At 51.6% G+C, this 20,992-nt stretch overlaps 1 protein-coding gene across 1 annotated transcript in view; it reads right to left on the reverse strand.

The window, feature by feature from the left end:
• Positions 1-4,975: 4,975 nt before the first annotated feature.
• The window catches only part of LOC117873892 (TBC1 domain family member 20-like), a 32,185-nt gene continuing 16,168 nt past the window's right edge, over positions 4,976-20,992 (reverse strand). The window contains exons 4-7 of the mRNA XM_034763777.1: positions 8,963-9,064; positions 8,087-8,228; positions 7,162-7,346; positions 4,976-6,378 (exon numbers count right to left, since the gene is read on the reverse strand). Of these exons, the coding sequence (XP_034619668.1) occupies positions 6,129-6,378; positions 7,162-7,346; positions 8,087-8,228; positions 8,963-9,064 (679 nt within the window). The 3' untranslated portion in view covers positions 4,976-6,128. The remainder of the gene's footprint in view (positions 6,379-7,161; positions 7,347-8,086; positions 8,229-8,962; positions 9,065-20,992) is intronic.

The raw sequence follows: 20,992 nt of genomic DNA on the forward strand, positions 1-20,992 counted from the left end.
ACTCCATTTTGCTGTAATTTTCCACAGTAAGAACAAAGAGATGTTCTTACACCTGGAAAAGACTATATAAGGCTGATGCCTGATCTCCATCTTGTCTTCAATCCTGCTTCATACCTCTGGAGGAACTTTGCTACAAGCTGAAGCTCTGAACAAAGGACTGAGGACCTATCCCAGCGGGGGATGTATTCCAGAGACTTGATTTGAACCTGCAGTTTATTCCATCGCTGCTGCAAGCCTGAACCAAGAACTTTGCCATTACTGTATGTAATTGATTCCATTTAACCAATTCTAACTCTCATCTCTATCTTTTTCCTTTTATGAATAAACCTTTAGATTTTAGATTCTAAAGGATCGGCAACAGCATGATTTGTGGATAAGATCTGACTTGTATATTGACCTGGGTCTGGGGCTTGGTCCTTTGGGATCAGAAGAACCTTTTTCTTTTACTGGGGTATTGGTTTTCATAACCATTTGTCCCCATAACGTGTGGCACTGGTGGTAATACTGGGAAACTGGAGTGTCTAAGGAGATTGCTTGTGAGACTTGCGGTCAGCCAGTGGGGTGAGACCGAAGTCTTAGTCTGGCTGGTTTGGTTTGCCTTAGAGGTGGAAAAACCCCAGCCTTGGGCTGTAACTGCCCTATTTTAGCAATTTGTCCTGAGTTGGCACTCTCAGTTGGGTTCCGCCAGAACCGCATTGTCACAGCCATGTTCAACTCTCAATAAATCCTCCTGTTTTATGCTGGCTGAGAGTCACTCCGGGCTAGAGAACAGGGTTGCATCAACCCCTTCGGAGGTGGAGGCCCCGGGGATCCAGAGCGAGTGGACTCCCTGAGGGGGCCCACAGCAGAGACAGACGTGCTAAGGTTCAAAGAGGTGCGGCTCCAGGAGGTGGAGGGGCCTGACCCCGAGAGAGAGAGTGGACCCCCGAGAAGGGCTGTCTCACTGAAAGGGGCACCCCCCATGGACCGCATGGGGCCAAGAGTGGCCACGATCTGTGAGTCCGTGACAAACTCCCTCTCGACTTTTCATTACAAACTTTCTCTGCTGGCTTTTCTCCCTCCCCGAGCTCCTCTCTGGACAGCCCCTAGACTCATCCCCTGCTTAGGAATACGGTCGCCTTTTAACTGTTAAGAACCGTTTTGCTTGCTAGCCTCCCAGCCTGGCAAAACAACTGTGTCACTTTGGACTGGCACCAGAAAGTCGTGTGTGTGTGTTTATCTAGGAAGCCGCTGTCACCTGCCTGTCGAGACCCCCCTGAATTGGAGCATTATAGGCGTATAAATAAATATTTCACTAGCCCAGTGTGTACTCCTATCCCCACACTGACCAGGGTACATGCCGTGCTCAGAGCATTATTACCTAGCTAAGTGTCTAGCACAAGGCCAGGGGTGGAAATTCTTTTAAAGTTTCCAGAAATGATCACATATCTTACACAACACTAATGGAATTTTAATGGGACTCATAAGGGCGGCCAGTTCAAATCAATTATTTAAAACAAAACAAAACCCCTTGATTTTATTTTCTCCATTCTTAATGCGCTTGTTTCTTGTGAAGTGGATTTAGTGCAGTCAAAAAGGAGCAGAAAGTCCTCAAGGCCTCACGCCACAGCAAAGGCACAAACCTCCGGAGGTTCCTTCCAACCCTGATAATCTATGAATCTATGAAATTAACTAGCAGCTTTTCCACTCTGTAAAGGCACATTGAGGGTATCCATAGCTGTCAATCCAGAACTCTCCAACAACAATAGGAGGAGGTGGGGGGCAGGCTCAGTCCCTGTGTATCCATTCAGTCCTTGGCCTCTTAGCTGAAACGTCAACAAGGGTCTCAAAGAAGGCGGCCATATTGGTTAAAAAAAAACCCTGGTTGTGAGGGAAAGTAACAGCAGCTAGAAAATATGTAACAAAGCACAGAAAGGGGAAGTTGATAATAATGAACTAGAACATTATTAGGAATTGTAGAACATTAATAAGGGAAACACAAGGACACAAGGCAAAATCTATGGCCAGCAGAATTAAGGACAATAAGGAGGAGTATATTAGGAACAAAAAGAATAATCCATTCATTTCTAGATGGAAATTGTAGACTTTATCAATAATAATGCAGAAAAGTTCAATAAATATTTTTGTTCTGTCAAAAAAAGATGTAGTCATCCCATATAACGCTCTTTCCAGTCTACTAGTCTCTCAGGAGGATGTTGAACAGCAGCTACTAAAGTTAGACAATTAAAAATCAGCAGGTAACGTGCATACAAGAGTTTTAAAAGAGCTGGCTGAGGTGCTCACCGCACCATTAATGTTGATTTTCAGTGTTTTAGAATACCAGGAAAGTTCCAGAAGACTAGAATAAAGCTGATGTTACACCAATATTTAAGAAGGGTAAACGGGATGACCAGGGTAATTAGAGGCCTGTCAATCTGACATCTATCCCAGGGAAGATAGTGGAGCAGCTGATACAGTACTCGATTAATAAAGAATTAAAGGAGGGTGATATAATTAATGCCAATCAACCTGGGTTTATGGAAAATAGATCCTGTCAAACTAACTTGATATTTTTTTGATGAGATTATAAATTTGGTTGAAAAAGGTAATAGTGTTGATGCAACATCCATAAACTTTTGGGCACTTGACTTGCTACCTCCTGACATTTTGATTACAAAACTAGAATGATATAAAATTTAACTTGGTGCACATTGAATGGATTAAAAGCTGCCTGACTGATAGGTCCCAACAGGTAATTATAAATGGGGCCTCATCCTTGAGCAGGTGGGTTTCCAGTGGGGTCCCACAGGGATCAGTTTTGGCCCTACACTAACATTTTTATCAATGAGCTGGAAGAAAACATAAAATCATCCCTGATAAAGTTTGCAGCTGACACAGAAACTGAGGGAGTGGGAAATAATGAAGAGGACCGGTCACTGACACAGCGTGATCTGGGTCACAAGGCTGGAGGAGATGATCACCACGGGCCCTTCTGGCCTTGGCCTCTTGGTATCTATGATACCATGGCCATTGTCTGCGCCAGGTCCTTGCAAGCGGGGGGGCCGAGAGCCTGGGGGGCTTTGGGTGCGGGATGCAGGAAAGAGGCTTACAGCTGTTACCCGACACCCCCCCCGGCAGAAGGGGGCAGCACCAGCGAGCGCTCTGTGCGGCCAGCCTGGGGGGGAGGGGGTTACTGGGGGCTGGAAAGGCCCAGGCACCACAGCTCCCGTCAAGGCAGGATTGTGAGATGGCCACAGCCTCGTCCCCACCCGTCACTGGCCGTGCAAACACCCCACCCTCCTCCTTCCAGCTGCACCCACAGCGACCCCTGCCAGGACTAGTGCAAACGCTCCCCTGCCACAGCTGTGTCCCACTGGGTGCTGAGACCCCCTGCTCCCCCCCCCCGCTCACACAGTGCTCCAGCCCTGCTCGGGGCGGTCATGAGCCGAGCTGTCTGCCCTGCCTCGCTCCTCCCCAGCATAACATGCCTGGACCTCAGGCCTCTGCTCAGGGCCCTTCCTCCACCTGGCCCCAGGGAGCTGCAGCCTCCACTTGCCGGCACAGCTCACGTGCTGCCCTGCAGCCCCACTGCACCCAGAGGTGCCCTGCATCTGAGCCTCCCACAGGGTGTGACTGGCCCAGCCCGACTCTCAGCCTCTGAGCCATCGGTGTGCTGCATGAGCGTAGCTCTGGGCACCTGCTCCTGGCTCATCTCCATGCAGCTCTAGGCTCACACCGCTGTCCTCCTCCCACGTTTAAATCCCACTCGCCCCAGCCGGACGCGGCCATCCCAGCGTCAGGGAGACGCGCCTTTGATCGGGGCAGCCAGGGGGCTGGAGCCGCTGTAGAACCACTGCTGGGTCAGTGTCACCCAGTGGCGGGGCTGAGGCCACCCCGGCACATTGCACGGCGCAGGCCTGGCCTGTCAGAGGGATGAGGCACCACTAACGGGCTGGGCCCTGGAGGGGTGGGCGGTTGGGGATTCCCACGGCAGGGCTGAGCTCCTCCCATGCAGCAGTCGTACCGTTCCCCAGGGCGCAGCCAACTGCTCGTGTCACCAAGGCCAGGCCCCCGCCTCCGGTGTTGGGCTCCCACCTCTGTCGCGCCAGCCAGACCGAGGTGAGCAGAGAGCACGAAGGCCAGAGAGCTGCCGAGGCACCTGAGAGGGGTGAGGCTGGCAGCAGGGGACAGGCAGAGAGGGGGCTGGGGCAGGTGGGGGGAGTGGCGCACAGGGCTGGGCCTCGCAGGCAGTGCTGGGGGGCAGGTGAGCTCCGGGCTGCCTGGGCACCGTTACAGCCAGCCTGGCCGGGGGTCGGAAAGCTCCTGTGTGGGTGGGGTGGGGCTCCCAGCGCGGCTCCAACAGGCTCAGTCCAGCCCAGGAAGCCCCTCGTTTCCCTGGCGAGGCCGGTGCAGGAGGGGCTGCAGTGGTGGAACGGTATCTCCTGCCCTGCGGCGACGGCTGCTTCGGGCCAGGCCCCAGCGGTGCCTGTGAAGAACCCTACACCAGTGGCACAGGCGCTCCAGGCACCGAGCACCACAACCCCATCACGATCCAGCACCACGCAGGGCCTGACTTCACAACTCCACCCAAAACGCCACGGGAGTAGTGAGCTTCAGCCAGCAGGGACTGTATCCACCCCAGGCAGCCAGCCACTTGGCGCCCGTCCCCCAGCCCAGCTCTTCTTGCAGGCCCAGGGGCAGCTCCCGGGTGGCAGGCAACTCGGCCCCGTCAGTGCAGGACACCCAAAGCTGCCATTGACTGCACCGGCGGGTGGGGGTGTTGCTCAGCCCCCAGGAAATCGACCCTGGGGGGCTCACACTGCGCTCTCCTAACCCAAGCACCCACAGACGCCAGCCTCTCTCTGGCTCTGGCCAGCCGCAGAGGCCATGAGGGGACAGCAGAAGCCAGCCCTCCCACACCCTCACCCCCTGCTCTAACCATTGGAACTGGTTCCCTCAACCCTCCTTCTCCCCCCAGCCAGTGAGACACGGGGGGCCAGGCTCACGCACTTTATTCACACCCGTACCCAGCGCTCTGGGGGCTGTGCCTTTCCCAGGCAGCAGCCTGCCCCCCCTGCAGCGGGGGGAGCCCAGCCGACCCCATTTGCTGCTGCCACCTCTTGGGACTCGCAGGGGGAGGCAGGTGCCACTGGCTGCTTTCCCGGTGCTGGGGGAAGGGACGGCTGATGGGCTGCACTGGCTTTACGTGGAAGAAATAAAGTTGAAGCCCTGAGAAAAAGGGCCCTAGACCCGGTGTCTCTCCATCCTGGGCTGAGGGGCCGGGCTGGCAGGGCCGAGGCGAAAGCAGAGGGGGGGTATAGAGGAGATGCCAGGAGGACCCTGGGTGATACACAGGCAGGAGAGAAGCAGCGATCTAGGCGAGGCCTCTCGCCCCTGGTGCAGCCTGCACGGGGCGCCCTTCTTCACTGCTTTCCAGGCTCTGCTCATGCCTGCAGCCTGTGCGCCCTCACTCCAGTGAGCCCCGCCTTTCGCCATTCCTGGCACGCTGGCCCAGCCTGCAGTGCGCCCCCCCTAGCCACTCTGCTGGGACAGCGCTTCCCACGGAGCCCCCAGCCGCTCACGCCATCCTGCCTGGCCCCTCCGGGTGGGGGCGGCTCTCTTCCTAGGCCCTGTGCACAAACACGCAGGCAGCTGGTGCTTAGCAAACACCTGCCCCCTGTGCAGCAGGACGGCCTGCAGGAGCACAGCCCCACGGGGCAGAGGCTGGGGAAAGGGACCTAGGAAAGCTCTCTGGGGCCATCGGGGGGGCTGGGGATCAGTGCTCTGTTCCCCTGAAAGCGCCCCGCAGTCACCGTTCTATGCTTCCACCTGAGAGCCGGGGTGGGGCCTGCCCCAGCCATGGGAGAGACCCAGCGTTCGAGTCCCGGCTCTCGCCCGGGGTGTAAGCCCAGCCCTGCCCCCTCCAGGCCACGAGTGCCTCAGGCAGCAGCAGGAAAGGCCTGGCCCAGTTCGGTGCCACTGTGGCTAGTGCTTTGGCTACTGGCCGCTCTGAGCTGGGCGCAGCCTGGCTGAGCTCGGCTGTCCAGCCTTTGACAGTCCAATAAATTAAGTCGGAGGAGGCACGAGGGCTGTGGCTCCGTGGCCCAGGGCACGTGCTAGCCGTAGGGTCCTGGCTGGCTTGCCGGGTGCTAGAAGAGCTGCAGTAAGAACTCCGGTGCCCACTCCAGGGCAGTCTGTGTGACGGCCAGAGCCGCTGCCCCCAGCGTGGCTGAAATCCCCCACACAGCTGCTTTCACCAGCGGGCTGTGCGCGGCCGTGGGCAGGAGAGCAGTGGCTTCGGCGTGGGCGCTGTCCTGCTGCCGCTGTCTGCGCAGCACGGCGTCCGGGCGCTGGTGGGAGGTGGCCAGCTGGAAGGCAGTGAAGGAGCCTATGGAGATGCTGGGAAGAGACGGGGAGGGAGCTGGTTAGCGCAGGGGTGATGTGCAGGGCTGGCCAGGGCGCTCCCCCCCTAATGCCGAGATGCGCAGCCTGCAGCTCTCTTCCTGGCTGGCCAGGCCGCGCTGTATGGGGAGACCCGTCCTCCTCGGCTGCACTGCCACGTTAAGAGAAGGCAGGGGGGCATCTCTGAGCGCAACCCCCCGGCTTCTGGCTGTGGGCCAGTGCAGCCCTCGGCTCTGCCGAGCTGGACACCCTGGATGGGAGGGAATCGAACCGGCTCCAATGTCCGCCATTACGTCGCCGCCTAGGGGCCGGACACCCACAGAAAAGCCATTCGCGCCACTCCTCCCACAGCCAGGGCCCTTCAGCTCTGGCACTACCAGCCTGTGCTGCGGTCTGGGAGCCTCTCAGCCCCAGGGCTGCATGTGGGGGGTTGGCTCACCACCGGCCTGCCAGACACCACGAGCTAAGAGGGGTGCCCAGTCCCCCCACACCCCACCTGCTGCAGCTGCCAGCATGCCTGAGAGCTCGGCCAGACGGCCTGGTTTTCTCGCTGCTCCAAGGGCAGAGGGAGATCGACAAGGAGTTTAGGAAGCCCGGCCCCCGGGGATGGTCGGGGAGGGGGGCAGCCAGCCAGCCCTGCAGCAGCTACATGAGCAATGGAAGGGAAGAGTTGCACCTTTAACCAGACACTCCTGCCAGGGTCCCGGGCAACCCCACGCCTGGGAAACCACTGGGGGCCGGGTGCACACCCCCTCCCCCCGCAGCCCTGCCCTCCCTCACCTCTTGTGGTGCTGCAGAGCCGCCTGCTTTGCCAGCTCGGCATGCGGGTGACGCTGGAAGAGCCGGAGGGCCCGGCTGATGAGGCTCTCGTACGGAAGGTTCTGGGGGATTTGGGACAGAAGCTGGTGGACGCTGGGCATGTCGCAGTCACACGCCAGCACCTCCTCCTCCCGGTGCAGGACGATCTGCAGGGAGAGCGCGTCATTGTCCCATGGGACACGTGTGGCTTCCCAGCATGGCCACGGGGCTGGAGCCTTTGCAATAACCCACATCTCCCAGCCCCGACAAGGGCTCTCCTTGGCTGCCCCTGCCATGCCCCCGTCACATAGTTCATGGTCCATCACCTTACCACGCCACTGACAAAACAGCCACCTCTGGGGTGGAGCACAGCAGCTGTTAAACAGTGAACAGGGACAGCACACACCAGCTTGAGACAGGCAGTAAAAGAGAACCCCGTGACCAGCTGGGAGCCACAGAACACAGTCACCCTCCTGGGAGTTGGGCTGGGACTCCAGGTTAAACAACTCGCCTGACTAAAACTGCCAGAGGATCATCAATGGCCCGGACTAGAGGCACAGGACCTGGCACCGCACTGGGCTGGCTCCCCCTGCGTCACCCACCCCCACCCTCCAGCAACTCAGAGCTCTCCCAGCCAGCTGCTGACCCGTCCCAGCGGGCTTAGCTGGTGAGATGGGCCAGGGGACAGAGCTGTGCTCGCTGGCTTGTGTTCAAGGGACAATGGGCCCTTCTGCCTTTGGGAGCGATGGAGGCAGGCTGGTGGCCGGTCACCTTCCCCTGCTAAGCCCCCCACAGAAGCGGGGTGCAAGAGGACAGGGCTCCCTCCCAATTCCACTCCCCTTGCTCCCCAGGCAGGCCAGGGCTGGGGGCACCGCTCCGTGGGGCTGAGGACTGCAGTTGGACGTACCACGGCAGCAAAGTAGACAGGCATGAGTGGGTGCGAGGCCAGGAAGAAGTCGTAGAGGCGCAGGATGTGGGGGAAGCTGGTGAGGACGTGGCCGTACCACGTGATGAGCCAGCTCAGGGCAAAGATGGTCCCCACCTCCGCTCTGCAGACACGGGAGAGAGGGTCCTGCTCAGGCGCTGCCCGTCTCCATCCTGCCAATATCCACCCCCAGGGCTGTCCCTGCCCCCCACAGCACCCCACCCCTGCCCACAACTTGCAGCCCCCACCCCGTCCCCCAACCTCTACCCGCAGTCCCCCACTGCCCGCCAACCCACAGCCCCCCCCCATCCCTAAACCACTACCCACAGCCCCCCACCTCTGCCCGCCAACCTGCAGCCCCTTCTGTCCCCCAACCCCTACCCACATCCCCCAATCCCGCCCCGCAGCTCCCCACCCCATCCCCCAACCTCTACCCGCAGTCCCCCGCTCCCCATTCCCACCCCACAGCCCACCAACCTGCAGCCCCCACTCCATCCCCCAACCACTACCCGCAGCCCCGTGCTGCCCAACCCTGTCGCACAGTTCCCCATCCCCCAATCCCAACCCACAGCCCCTCGCCCCAACCCCAACCCCAACCCACAGCCCCTTGCCCCCCAATCCTGCCCCACAGCCCCCCTGCCCCTGCAGCCCCAGACTCCTCCTCCACACCCAACCAGCTCTGTTGATGCCTCCCAACCTGCAGGGCCCAACCCAATTTTTTCTATCCTGGGCCCATCTTGGTGTGTGTGTGTGTGTGTGTGTGGGCCCTCTGGGCAGGTCAGTCACGGAGCTGCTGGGTCTGGGAAGGAGGCAGCGTTGAATGGCGCACATCCCCCCACCCAGCATCGCAACTGGTACCTCAGCATGAAGTCATGGAGGCGGAGGCTCTCCCGCTGCAGGATGGGCATGAGATAGTTCAGGATGTGCTTGGTGCTGTCCATTGTGGGGTCCATGAAGTCCCTGCGGACGGGGAGAGGTTAGAGGAGGGTGTCTCCAGCGAGTCACAAGGAGCACAGACGGACGTGATCACTGCGCTCTCACCCAGTGCATGCTGGGGCTGGGAGACCCCTGCCCCCTGCGCTGTATTACAGGCCGGGTGGATAAAAGTCAATGATTTAAAAAAAAAAAATTGGATTTTTTTATTTAAATTGGATTTTTTTGATAAAGATGGTTTTAATTAAGATACATGATGGCTCAAAGATCTCTCATCATGGAATCAGGTTTCAGAGAGGTATCCGTGTATACGGATTATAAATTCTAATTCTATAGCATGAGACACTATATGCATGTAATGTTTAAGAAAATGTTTGTAATTAAATTCCAATAGTTCATGGATTAGGGACCCAATCTTATGGAGTTCCAGGGGCTTCTTTATAGATTATTTAGGTTAATCTTTCGATCTACCCAATGGGACTCAGTGCTCAGTCTAGAAGACACCATCAGAGATGCTTAGTTTTGCAGTTCTCAAACTGTGGATTTGTGTCTCCCGAGATAACATGCTTGTTAACAGCAAAAATGTTTTTAAATAAATAGAGAGGTGAGAAATAACAGACATGAACCCTATTGTCCCTCTGCAAATTTGTGTACACAGAGTCAATCCCTTACCTCTCTCTAAAAGTGCAAAGTCTCAAAAAGTTCAATGACTAGAAGATTGTTGGGGGTGGAATAGATCTGGACAGGGAGAAGAAGTCTGGAGATAAATGTGAGAAGGGAGGGACAGGCAGTAGAAACAAAAGTGAAACTGTTTGAGCAGCATATTCCAGAAGTCTTGGGGTCTTTCTGAGTGTAGCCTTCATTGATTTGAGATCTACCATCCCATTCTCTCACTAGAAGGGAAAACCTAGGCTGGCAGCAGGCCGTAAAAGAGACCCAGTCTGGGAATATTTTCATGAAGTTCCTCTACCTGTGGGTAAAACAGGTATGAGTGCAAAATGCAAACAGTGCGTACAGATGTGGTCTCCTCATCTCAAAAAAGATATACTGGCACTAGAAAAGGTTCAGAAAAGGGCAACTAAAATGATTAGGGGTTTGGAACGGGTCCCAAATGAGGAGAGATTAAAGAGGCTAGGACTCTTCAGCTTGGAAAAGAGGAGACTAAGGGGGGATATGATAGAAGTCCATAAAATCATGAGTGATGTGGAGAAAGTGGATAAGGAAAAGTTATTTACTTATTCCCATAATACAAGAACTAGGGGTCACCAAATGAAATTAATGGGCAGCAGGTTTAAAACAAATACAAGGACGTTCTTCTTCACACAGCGCACAGTCAACTTGTGGAACTCCTTACCTAAGGAGGTTGTGAAGGCTAGGACTATAACAGCATTTAAAAGAGAACTGGATAAATTCATTGTGGTTAAGTCCATTAATGGTTATTAGCCAGGATGGGTAAGGAATGGTGTCCCTAGCCTCTGTCTGTCAGAGGATGGAGATGGATGGCAGGAGAGAGATCACTTGATCATTACCTGTTAGGTTCACTCCCTCTGGGGCACCTGGCATTGGCCACTGTCAGTAGACAGGATACTGGGCTAGATGGACCTTTGCTCTGACCCGGTACGGCCTTTCTTATGTTCTTATGTAAAGAAATGCAAGGCCTGGTTGCCCAAATGAAACAACCTCATGAGAAGTGTTCCTGCTCAGGAGGAAGTTGTGTTGAAGATAATGAAAGGAACATGTCTGAACATGCAGGATCTTCGGTTTGGTAAACTTTTTTATTTCATACTTCTTCCTTAAGGACTGCCTGTCTTCCTTCTGGACTCTTCTTCAATTCTCATGTTTGAGCAAAAAATATAATTGTTACTTTATGGTGCTATCATTTTAGATGCAGTTGTGATAAAAAATAAAGAGCTGAAACAGGCAGATCTTCCTTCTACAATTTCACCTTTAAAGTAGTACTGAGTGTCGGCGAATGCAATGAGTAACACTAAAGGAGCAGTATGGTAATAATAATGAAATAACTGCATTGACTTATTTTGTTTCGGAGAATCCATCTTCAACATACAGGATTCTGAAGACTAACACCTTCAACATCACCATTATTTTCTATAGTGTCAGAATTATCTGCCAATGATAGTGTTTCAGTCACATCATGTAGGTCACATAGCCACAGTAGATCATCTGTAGCAAAAAGGAAAAAAAAATCTCCATCATCCAGAAACAACCATGGATATGTTTGTGATAAGAACCAGCAGATTACAAAAAGAGGTAATTGATGAAAAAATTGCCTGGTTTGTTTATGCAACAAACTCTCCTTTCCGTATAACTGAGAACGGACACTTCATTAACATGGTTCAGTCATTAAGACCAGGATACAGTCCACCCAACAGAGCAGATGTCGCAGGCAAATTGCTGGATAAAGTGTATGAAAGAGAAATTGAGCACTGTGCAAAAGGTCTAGAGGGTGAAATTGTTAACCTGAGTCTTGATGGGTGGAGCAATGTCCACAATGATCCTGTTGTATGTGCTTGTGTGACAACAGAAGAAGGGAATGTCTTCCTTACTGAAACAACTGATACATCAGGAAATGCGCACACAGCAGAAACAACGAGGAGTCCTTGTGGCACTTTAGAGATTAACGAATTTATTTGGGCATAAGCTTTTGTGGGCTAAAACCCACTTCATAAGATTCATGGAGTGGAACATACAGTAGGGAGGTATAAATACACAGCATATGTAAAGATGGGAGTAGCCTTACCAAGTGGGACGTCAGTGCTAACGAGTCAGCAGTAAAAGCTATAACAAACTGTGAAAAAAAATTCAAATGTCTAGTACGCAGCTTGGTCACAGACAATGCTGTAAATGTATCCAAGATGAGAAGAAATTATTTAGAAGAGAGTCCCAAGCTAATAACATTCGGTTGCAGTGCTCATTTGAAGCACCTCCTAGCCAAAGACTTCAGTGTTCCAGAAACAAAGGCTAACGTTGTTGAAATTGCAAAATACTTCCATAACAACCACTTTGCAGCAGCTGCTCTGAAAAAAGTGGGAGGAGCCAAGCTAACTCTCCCACAAGACGTGCGATGGAACTCAGTAGTGGACTGTTTTGAACACTATATCAAGAACTGGCCTAATCTGATGACAGTTTGTGAACAAGAACGTGAAAAAATAGATGGCTCTGACACAGCCAAAGTTCTCAACATTGGGCTTAAGAGAAATGTCGAACACATGCTGAGTACCCTGAAGCCTAGTTCTGTAGCCTTGAACAAAATGCAGGGAAATAGCTGTTTTATTGCTGACACTGTTGAAATCTGGAAGGAACTGAGTGAGATCTTAACGAGAGAAATATGCAATGACTGAGTTACATTTCAAGCATTAAAAAAACACAAATGGGACAAGCACCATCTCCAGCTCATTTTCTTGCAAATATTCTCAATACTTGGTGCCGGGGTCAAACCTTAACTGGTGAAGAAGAGGAGTTGGCTATGACATGGACATCCAGCAATCCTCCCTCCAAAATGCCACCTATAATAAACTTCAGCGTTAAGAGTGAACCATTCAAGAAATACATGTTTGCTGATGATGTTTTAAAGAAAGTCACATCAGTGAACTGGTGGAAGTCACTTAAGCACTTGGATTCAAAGACTGTTGAAGTGATAATCTCACTTTTAACAGCAGTAGCTTCTTCTGCCGGTGTAGAAAGAATATTTTCTTCCTTTGGACTAATTCATTCCAAATTGAGAAGTTGATTGGGACCTGAAAAAGCAGGAAAGCTTGTTTTTCTTTTCCAGATTATGAACAAACAGGAAAATGAAGGTGAAGACGACTGAGTTAGCTGCAGAAGCCAATATATTAAGTTTCTCATGTTGACCTGGCTGACAGACAATTTAATTTTAGGGTGTTTTTTTTTTTAATATTTCATTTAACTATTTTAGTTACAAACTATTTTAACAAAAACAAACCTGATTTTAAAAAACTTGAATGTTTAACTGAATTCAAACATTCATATGCTTGTTTTGTTAAAATATTATATGTTTGCTGTTGAAGAAAAAAATCCAGAATGCATAACATTGTTGTTTTAGTTAAATAAAACAATTTAAATGTCTGTCTGGTGATGTTCTCCTCCTAATCCAGCATGGCACGAAAATCCTCCAAATATTAATGATTAACCTGTTGAATTGGAGATAGTTCACCTCCCCATGACTTCATAAATATCTGCTTCAATTACCTTTGGTAAATGAAATAACCAAACAATCATTCATTTTCTGATATAGCTGTAAAACTAATCTGAAAAGTTTTCAAAATAAATCACTTTAAAAATGGATAGTGTGTACCTTCTAAAAATGAAACCTACCTCTATCTCTGAGTTGTGAAGAACATGTATTAAGGTTAGAACAACCAACAAGAATGCACTTTTATGTAGAAATCCATGATTAAATCAAGTCTGACTAATGATTTAAATCATAATTTAAATAATGATTTAAATCAAATCCACCCTATCAGATCATGGGTCAAATTTCATGTTCCAGCTATTTAGTGAGTTATGGAAGATGTGTCGGGTAAAACAGCTGAGATCCACCCTGTATTATCCAGAGAGAAATGGTTCAGTTGAAAGGTTCAATGTGACCCTCAAATCTATGCTGGGCATGTATAAAGGAGGGCAAGCAACAGGGATATCCCTGTTACCTCTCTGTTATTTGCTTACTGGGAGGTACCCCGAGAGTCTGCGAGGTTTGCCCCATGGGATTTCCTGTGTGGGAGAAAGGTCAGAGGTCCCCTAGATCACATGAAAGACTCCTGGGAGGGCGAGACTGAGGCAGAGGGGGAACTGGTGGCTGAAGACGTACAGAAGTTTAGGAAGAATCTGATGGAATGATTCAGCAAAACCTCCGGAGAACCAGACTGCTCCGGAAGCTTGGCGTGACCACAACGCCTGCGAGTCACCATGTGACCTGGGCGACTCGGTGCTGGAGTTACTTCCTATAAAAAGGCCCCAAATGCAGAACTCATGAGGCTGTGGAAAGGGCTAACGATGGTATTTACAATATCCATGGAGGCATCACACAGTAACCTCTCTTTGGCTGATCCTGGCCTCTTCCCTTGAGCATCACTAAAAACTATTTCACCCCTGCTTAAAGCGTAAACTGCAGTTATAGCAACCCGTGTGTAAATCCTGCCCAACTACGCCACTGGGACGGCTGTCGGGTCAGTGAGGGGCTGTGTCACCATTAGCCCTGCAACCCGGGGGGCCTTACAATGCCTTGCTGCTGCAGCTCCCAGCCAGCCTGCCAACATGCAGGTCCAGCAACACACCAGCCACACTCTGGCTTCCAGCAGCTTTGGTTACAACCAGCACGATGAGCCCAGGCCCGAATTTCCCCAAAACCATGTCCAGCCCGCTTCTGGACAGTGCAGAGAAATGATAAGAGACAAAACCACAACCCAGCTTATTAACTTAACGGGGGAAATACCCCCTTCCCTGCAAACACAGCACTAAGCTGGTTTAGAGTGAACTCAAGACAAATTGATTAACAATAGGACATCTGTTAAGTGATGCCATGTGAAAGGAATCAAGTTAGGAAGGGTCAGAAGCAAATAAAAGTGACAACATGCATCTCGAAGTCTAAAACAATCTAGCAAAATACTGGCTTTGTTCACGATGCTCTCTCTCACCAGTCTTTCTTCTTCCCAGCCACGGCTGACTTTCCCTCAGTCAGGACCTCCCACAAAGATACAAGGGGCTGGCTTCCCTCGTCTCCCTAGGTGAAAGATCTGTGTCTAAGCAGGTTTCTCACCTACATTCAGTTCCAGAGACTTCAATCTCCACCCCCCCTTGGCTGAAGGACCCGTCCTTCTCAGCTTGCAAGAACTCCGTTCCCTTGTGTCCGTCCAGTGATGAATGCCAAAGATGGCTTCTGTCCTTGCTTGTATCTTCCAAAGTTCAGTGAACTTGTTGCAAGAGGCAGGATCAGCTCATGGTGTTCTTCCCTTCCCGTGGGTTTCCCGCCCCCTGTACGTGTTCTGTGACAATGGGCGTCCATTGTTTCTGAGTCCATCATGCTGAATGTACATAGGAGACCGGTAGATAGCGGTGACGTTCCCTCCTGCCTAATATCAGTGAGTCCCAATAATCCCTTACGTAGCATTAACACAGACACTTCACAGTGAGATCCATCACCAGTGTGTCAGGGGCTTTCTGAAAAGGCCTCACTCCGTACACTTTTATAACACAGTAATGTCGTATGCTGTCCACTGATCCAATTGCTATCACCGGAGGTTCAGCCCTCCCACCCCCCCATCTTTATAAACCAGTAAATCTTAGCAGTGGGTTCTTGAGAAGTGCAGCCCAGACCAAGCTACTCCCTCTTGCTGGGTGTAGACCCTGCTGGCTTCTCCCTCACTTGTTAGCCTGACGTTTGCCTCCACCCTTAGCTGCTTGATGGGTCTGTTTATGAAATATGTAAATACATTTTCATTGTCTTTCAAAGTACGTTGGAAGTAACTCGCAGGTAGGGATAACACATTCCTTTTAGGGCAGAGCTGTTTCCCAACTCCCCCGGCATGCCTGGATTGAACCCAAGTTAGTCATCATTCTAGCGTACTTCCATAGCTCTCAATGCCCACTACGGACATACACCACGCAAGAACATTACCGTTTTCAGGTGATGCCTCCCAAGGCCTATTTTGTACAAAGACTGTTACAATAGCAGGTAGGGTATGAATGTGGGGTACTTTCGGTCACACCTCCCCCTTACAAACCTGCAGGAGGGTTAGCCACTGGCTGACCTGGAGGCAGCAGGTTAGAACCCACCATTCTCCAACACCTCAGTATGTTTAATTACATCTGAAATCACTACCCTCAACCCACAGATTAAAGGGCAACTTCCCCACTCCTCAACATTCCTACTTCCCCCAGTGGCTGCTTCCCACCCACCTGGGTCACCCAGGCCAGTCAAGAGTTCTGTCACCCCGAAGGTGTTTACTCAGCTTTCTTACCACGCTGAGTCTGCCCTGCTCTCAGGGGAGTTCTGGCCCACAGCTTTCCTAATTGTGTCAAAGACTCACCACTGCCAGCAGTCTTCCCTGCTCTCGGCACAGCGCTATTCCCTAGCTGTGCCAGAGTCCCACCACTCCCAGCAGATCCTGGCCCACAGCACCATCTAGCCATGCCTCACCCAGAACAGCAAAGTGTCACCCTCTACCAGACCTCTTACCAGTCTGCCCTGCTCCCAGCAGAGCTCTGGCCCACAGCAACCCTCGCTGTGCCAGTCTCTCTCCACACTCCGCAGTTTTGGTGCCTCTGCACCTTTCAGCCATGCCTCAGTTTCCCTGCTCCAGTGGAGTTCTGGCCTACAGCTTTCCTAGCTGTGCCAGAGTCATACTCCACACGGACTCAGATTCCCTAGTGAGGCTTACCCCCTCGACCACTGAATCTGCCTATGGCAGGCGTGTACCTGAGACCTCAGGCTTCATCATTACAGGAACTAACACATGCAGAAAAACCACATCCCACATTCTCCCAGTCAGAATCCCAGAACGCCCTTCAAGGTCTGTAATGCCTCGGGCTACAGGCGGAGTGCTGGGGTCCATCTATCCACATCTGCTATCCCCTGATCAGCCACCCTCATAGGTCCTTCCTCCTGGGTCCTATGGGCGTGATTTGTCCCTCCTCTTCTGTTCGAGCTGCCTGCATGTGTCCTGGTCAGCAAGCTTCTGCTGCTGCACCTCAGCCTCTTCGCACAGGCCTCCAGCTTCATCCACCTCTCCCCCACTGCAGCCTCTTCCACTCCCACCTCCACCGCTCTTGCCATTATTCCCCTGGGGAACTAGCCGCTTGGTCCATTGCATGCCTTGTAGAATGAGGGACCCCATTGGCGCAGGCACCCCAGCCTGCCTTACGGCACGAGTGCAGCATGGCCACTGGCTCCGATCGCTTCTGAGCGGCTGCCGACAGAGCTCCCGGTGCTGACAGCTCCGCTCACTGCTTCTTGGGGAGCTCAGCACCTGCTTCTTTGCTCCGCCTGCCTTTTCTACTGCGTCCTCATCGTCACGCTTTCCTTTGCTCTATCGCCCTTGCTCGACATAAACAACTAGAAATTGGTAAAGCTGGTCCCCTTCTTTGACTGTTCCCAGCCTTTCCACCAGAGAATCACTTAAAGTTATTTTACCAGGGCTCGAAGTGTAAACCTCAGTTAAAACAACAACCTGTGTGTAACTCCTGCCGACTACGCCAGTGGCAAGCTGCCTGCTGTGACTCCAGGGCGTGAGTACCAGCCTCAGGGCAGAGGGCCGGGAACCCGGCACCAGCCCCACATTGGCTGTGAGTTCTGTGTTCGATTTCACCCACCAGTTACCAGGTGTGAGCTCCTCAGGCCCTACCACAGCCTAACCGGGGAGTCACAGACAGGCCCCGTGGGCGCCCCCATCTGTCCTGCCACCTGGGAGATAGCTGGGCCCTTCCCCCAAGGATACAGCAATAGTCAGGTTACTCCCTGTCCCAAAGGACCCGTCCTCACCCCAGGGCCCTGCGCTTTAGCTCTCACACCGAAGCCCACGCTTGTAGCCAGCCCTAGAACAAGCTGTCGAAAGCTTTATTACCTGGGACAGGAAACAGGAGTGTTCTTGACAAGGTTAAAGCAGGTAACCATAGATACACACACAAATGAACTACAAAAAGTAATTAGAAGCTTCTCTGATAAGCAAGCTTTATACATCCTGTAGGGCTAAACCAGGATGAGCACTAGGGATCTTTTGCTTATGCCTAGTAATCCTTGCCCCTAGAGTCCAAGCAGCAGAAAGATACAGTTCCTCCTCGTTAGGGGTTTTTTATTCCCTTCCCCACTTCTGTTCTGAGCTGTGAACTCAGCTGATGGCAGGAATCCACTTGCATGACTCATCTTCATGGGGGGAGGGGAACAGTCAATAACAGTCTTTTGTCCCCTTTAATGTTCCACGCTAGTCCGTCTGGCGTCCATGGGCCCTCCTTGATGGGCAGGACAGAACACCTACTGTTGGAGACCAGCATTACGCACTAGTTAATGTCTCGCTCCTGCCTGGTGGTTTACAGCCACAGAGGCTCACACTCTCAAACATTCCCTTACAATAGTGGATACAGATGTTAGAAGTGAGATTAATGCCAGCAGCAATTTACAAGCATTCCATACCGTCTAAGCACTAAGCACAGTCTTCTCATTCGAATACCGATCTGAACAATACCAACACACAGATGATCCAGACTGGTTCCAGCCACGTATGTGTCAGGGGGACCTTAGCGTGAGCTGGCCCCTGCTCTGCTATTGTCACACGCCGTATAAAAAGGTACAAAAAACACAGAACTCATGGGACTGGCCTTTTGAGTTTGTAGACAGGGATAACAATGTGATTTACAAGACACAAGAAGCCCCCCCCCCCCCCCCCAGCAAGGCGGCTTCACGGACCGTGCATGTGAACAGGTTAAAAGCATATCAGAGTCAGGAAGCCATTGTAAACAGGAGATGTTGTGCAGAGGAGACTTCTCAGAGCGCGTTTCTCATTGATTTGATGGCTGCATGCCACAACAGCAGCTCACTAGAGAGCACTGAGTTATGTGAAGCGCTAAGCTTGGTGGAAAAGGCAGAGTTTATGAGTATGTTGCAGAGTCACCCCCTGGTATTTTCCAACAGACCAGAACTGACTCGTAAAATGGTCCGTAGGATTAACACTGTGGAGCCACAACCTGCTCCCAGCAGAGCATATCGGACCACAGGAAAGATGCAGGAGCAAATTCCTAAGGTGATAAAAACAATGCTGGAAATGGGGATAATTAAGGGGTCAAACAGTCCCTGGGCATCTCCAGTTATTATGGCTCCCAGAAAGGATGGACCGCAAGGTTTGGGGTTGATCAGAGAAAGTTTAACACTGTCACAGCTCCTGACACACACCCTGTGCCCAGAACTGACAGCACGTTAGCCACTCTGGGACAGACAAAATATCTGAGCACTCCAGACCTAAAAAGAGGATGTTGGCAAATCCCATTAGAGAGCAAAATGCAGAAAACAAATCTGCCTTCATTACTGATCGGGGACTTTTTGAGTTCAAAATGTTATCTTTTGGATTAATTAATGCAGAAGCCACCTTTCAGAGACTTGTTCATCAAATGGTATTTACGCCTTCTCATAACACAAGAACTAGGGGTCACCAAATGAAATTTATACGCAGCAGGTTTAAAACAAACAAAAGGAAGTATTTTTTCACACAACGCACAGTCAGCCTGTGGAACTCCTTGCCAGAGGATGTTGTGAAGACCAAGACTATAACAGGGTTCAAAAAAGAACTAGATAAATTCATGGAGGATAGGTCCATCAATGGCTATTAGCCAGGCTGGGCAGGGATGGTGTCCCTGGCCTCTGTTTGCCAGAAGCTGGGAATGGGCGACAGGGGATGGATCATTTGATGATTCCCTGTTCTGTTCATTCCCTCTAGGGCACCTGGCATTGGCCACTGTCAGAAGACAGGATACTGGGCTAGATGGACCTTTGGTCTGACCCAGTACGGCCATTCTTATGTTCAGCGGATTACAAGACTTTGCACAGGCATCTACTGATGACATTACAATCTATAGCTCTTCTTGGCCAAATAAAAACAACCACTTGGGAACTGTGATGAGAACACTCAAAGATGCAGGTCTCACAGCAAACGCGTCATATGCAAGATAGAAGTTGCCAAAGCCCCTTGTTTGGGACATTAGGTAGTGGGGTAGCCAAATTTCCCCAGATCCCTTAAGAGTGGAATTGCTAACGGGCCTATACCCAGACCAAAAGGCAAGCCCAGTCTTCGCTAACTATTCCCGCCGGTTTCTAAATGGGTTCAGTGACACTGTCTGCACTACCACGGACTGATGCAGAAAGACAAAACCGAACAAAACAGCATGGACGGCAGCCTGTCACAAAGCTTTCGAGGAGGTGAAGACAAGGGCATCAGGAAAGCGCATTCTGGCCAGGTCACATTTTGACAAGCTGTTTGAACTGTGCATGGATGCTTCTGTCACAGGCCTGGGAGCTGTACTAATGCAAAATGGGAGGGGAACAGGCCGCACTCCATTGCTTTTCTGAGTAAAACACCCACGGCCACTGAACAGAATTGCTCCAAATCAGAAAAAGAATGGTATGCGTGCGTGCGTGACGCAAAGGCCCATCGATGGTTTACTACTGCGCATCAGCAACTCGTCAGGCCTGACACACTCACTGCACCTCACACACCGTTGTCACGAGATATACCCAAAAGGCGGCAGGTGGAAAACTAGTAACTCGGTGGTCATTAATATTCTTGCATGATTTATGCACAGGGTGTGTACAAAGAGTTACGGGTATGCACTCCAATTGTGTTCTTAAAGCATGTTTGGCAAGCAACGCATACGCCCGGTCTGCCCTAACCAAAGGGACGCATAGTTGCTCGGCTGAGTAGCCTGGTCATCCGGCAAAGACAACGAAGGCACATTTACATAAAAGGTAAATAAAGCTAATAACTGAGCCAGGCAGGGAGATAGCTTCTGAACTATAGGGCCGGGGGTCTGTCCGCAAAGGATACGTGAGTGCATCAACTATTCATGTACAGAATTACTGTGTTATAAAGGGTATCAAGGAAGGTCTTTTCCGAAAGCTCCCACCACCCCGGTGACTGGTATCATTGTGAAATGTCTGCATTAACACTATGTGAGGAAAGCCGGATACTTTAAGATATTATGCTTTAAAGTCTGTGACCAAACACAGGGAGAAACAGGTTTCCTCCCAAGCAGGAGGGACGGCAGCTATCGACCTGTCTCCAGTTGCCAGGAGCTGGGAATGGGTGACAGGGGATGGATCACTTGATGATTCCCTGTTCTGTTCATTCCCCCTCTGGGGCGCCTGGCACTGGCTGCTGTTGGAAGACAGGATACTGGGCTAGGTGGACCTTTGGGCTGACCCAGTAGGGCCTGTGA

Source organism: Trachemys scripta, chromosome 2 (genome assembly GCF_013100865.1).
Source record: "Trachemys scripta elegans isolate TJP31775 chromosome 2, CAS_Tse_1.0, whole genome shotgun sequence".
Classification (NCBI taxonomy): Eukaryota; Metazoa; Chordata; order Testudines; family Emydidae; genus Trachemys; species Trachemys scripta.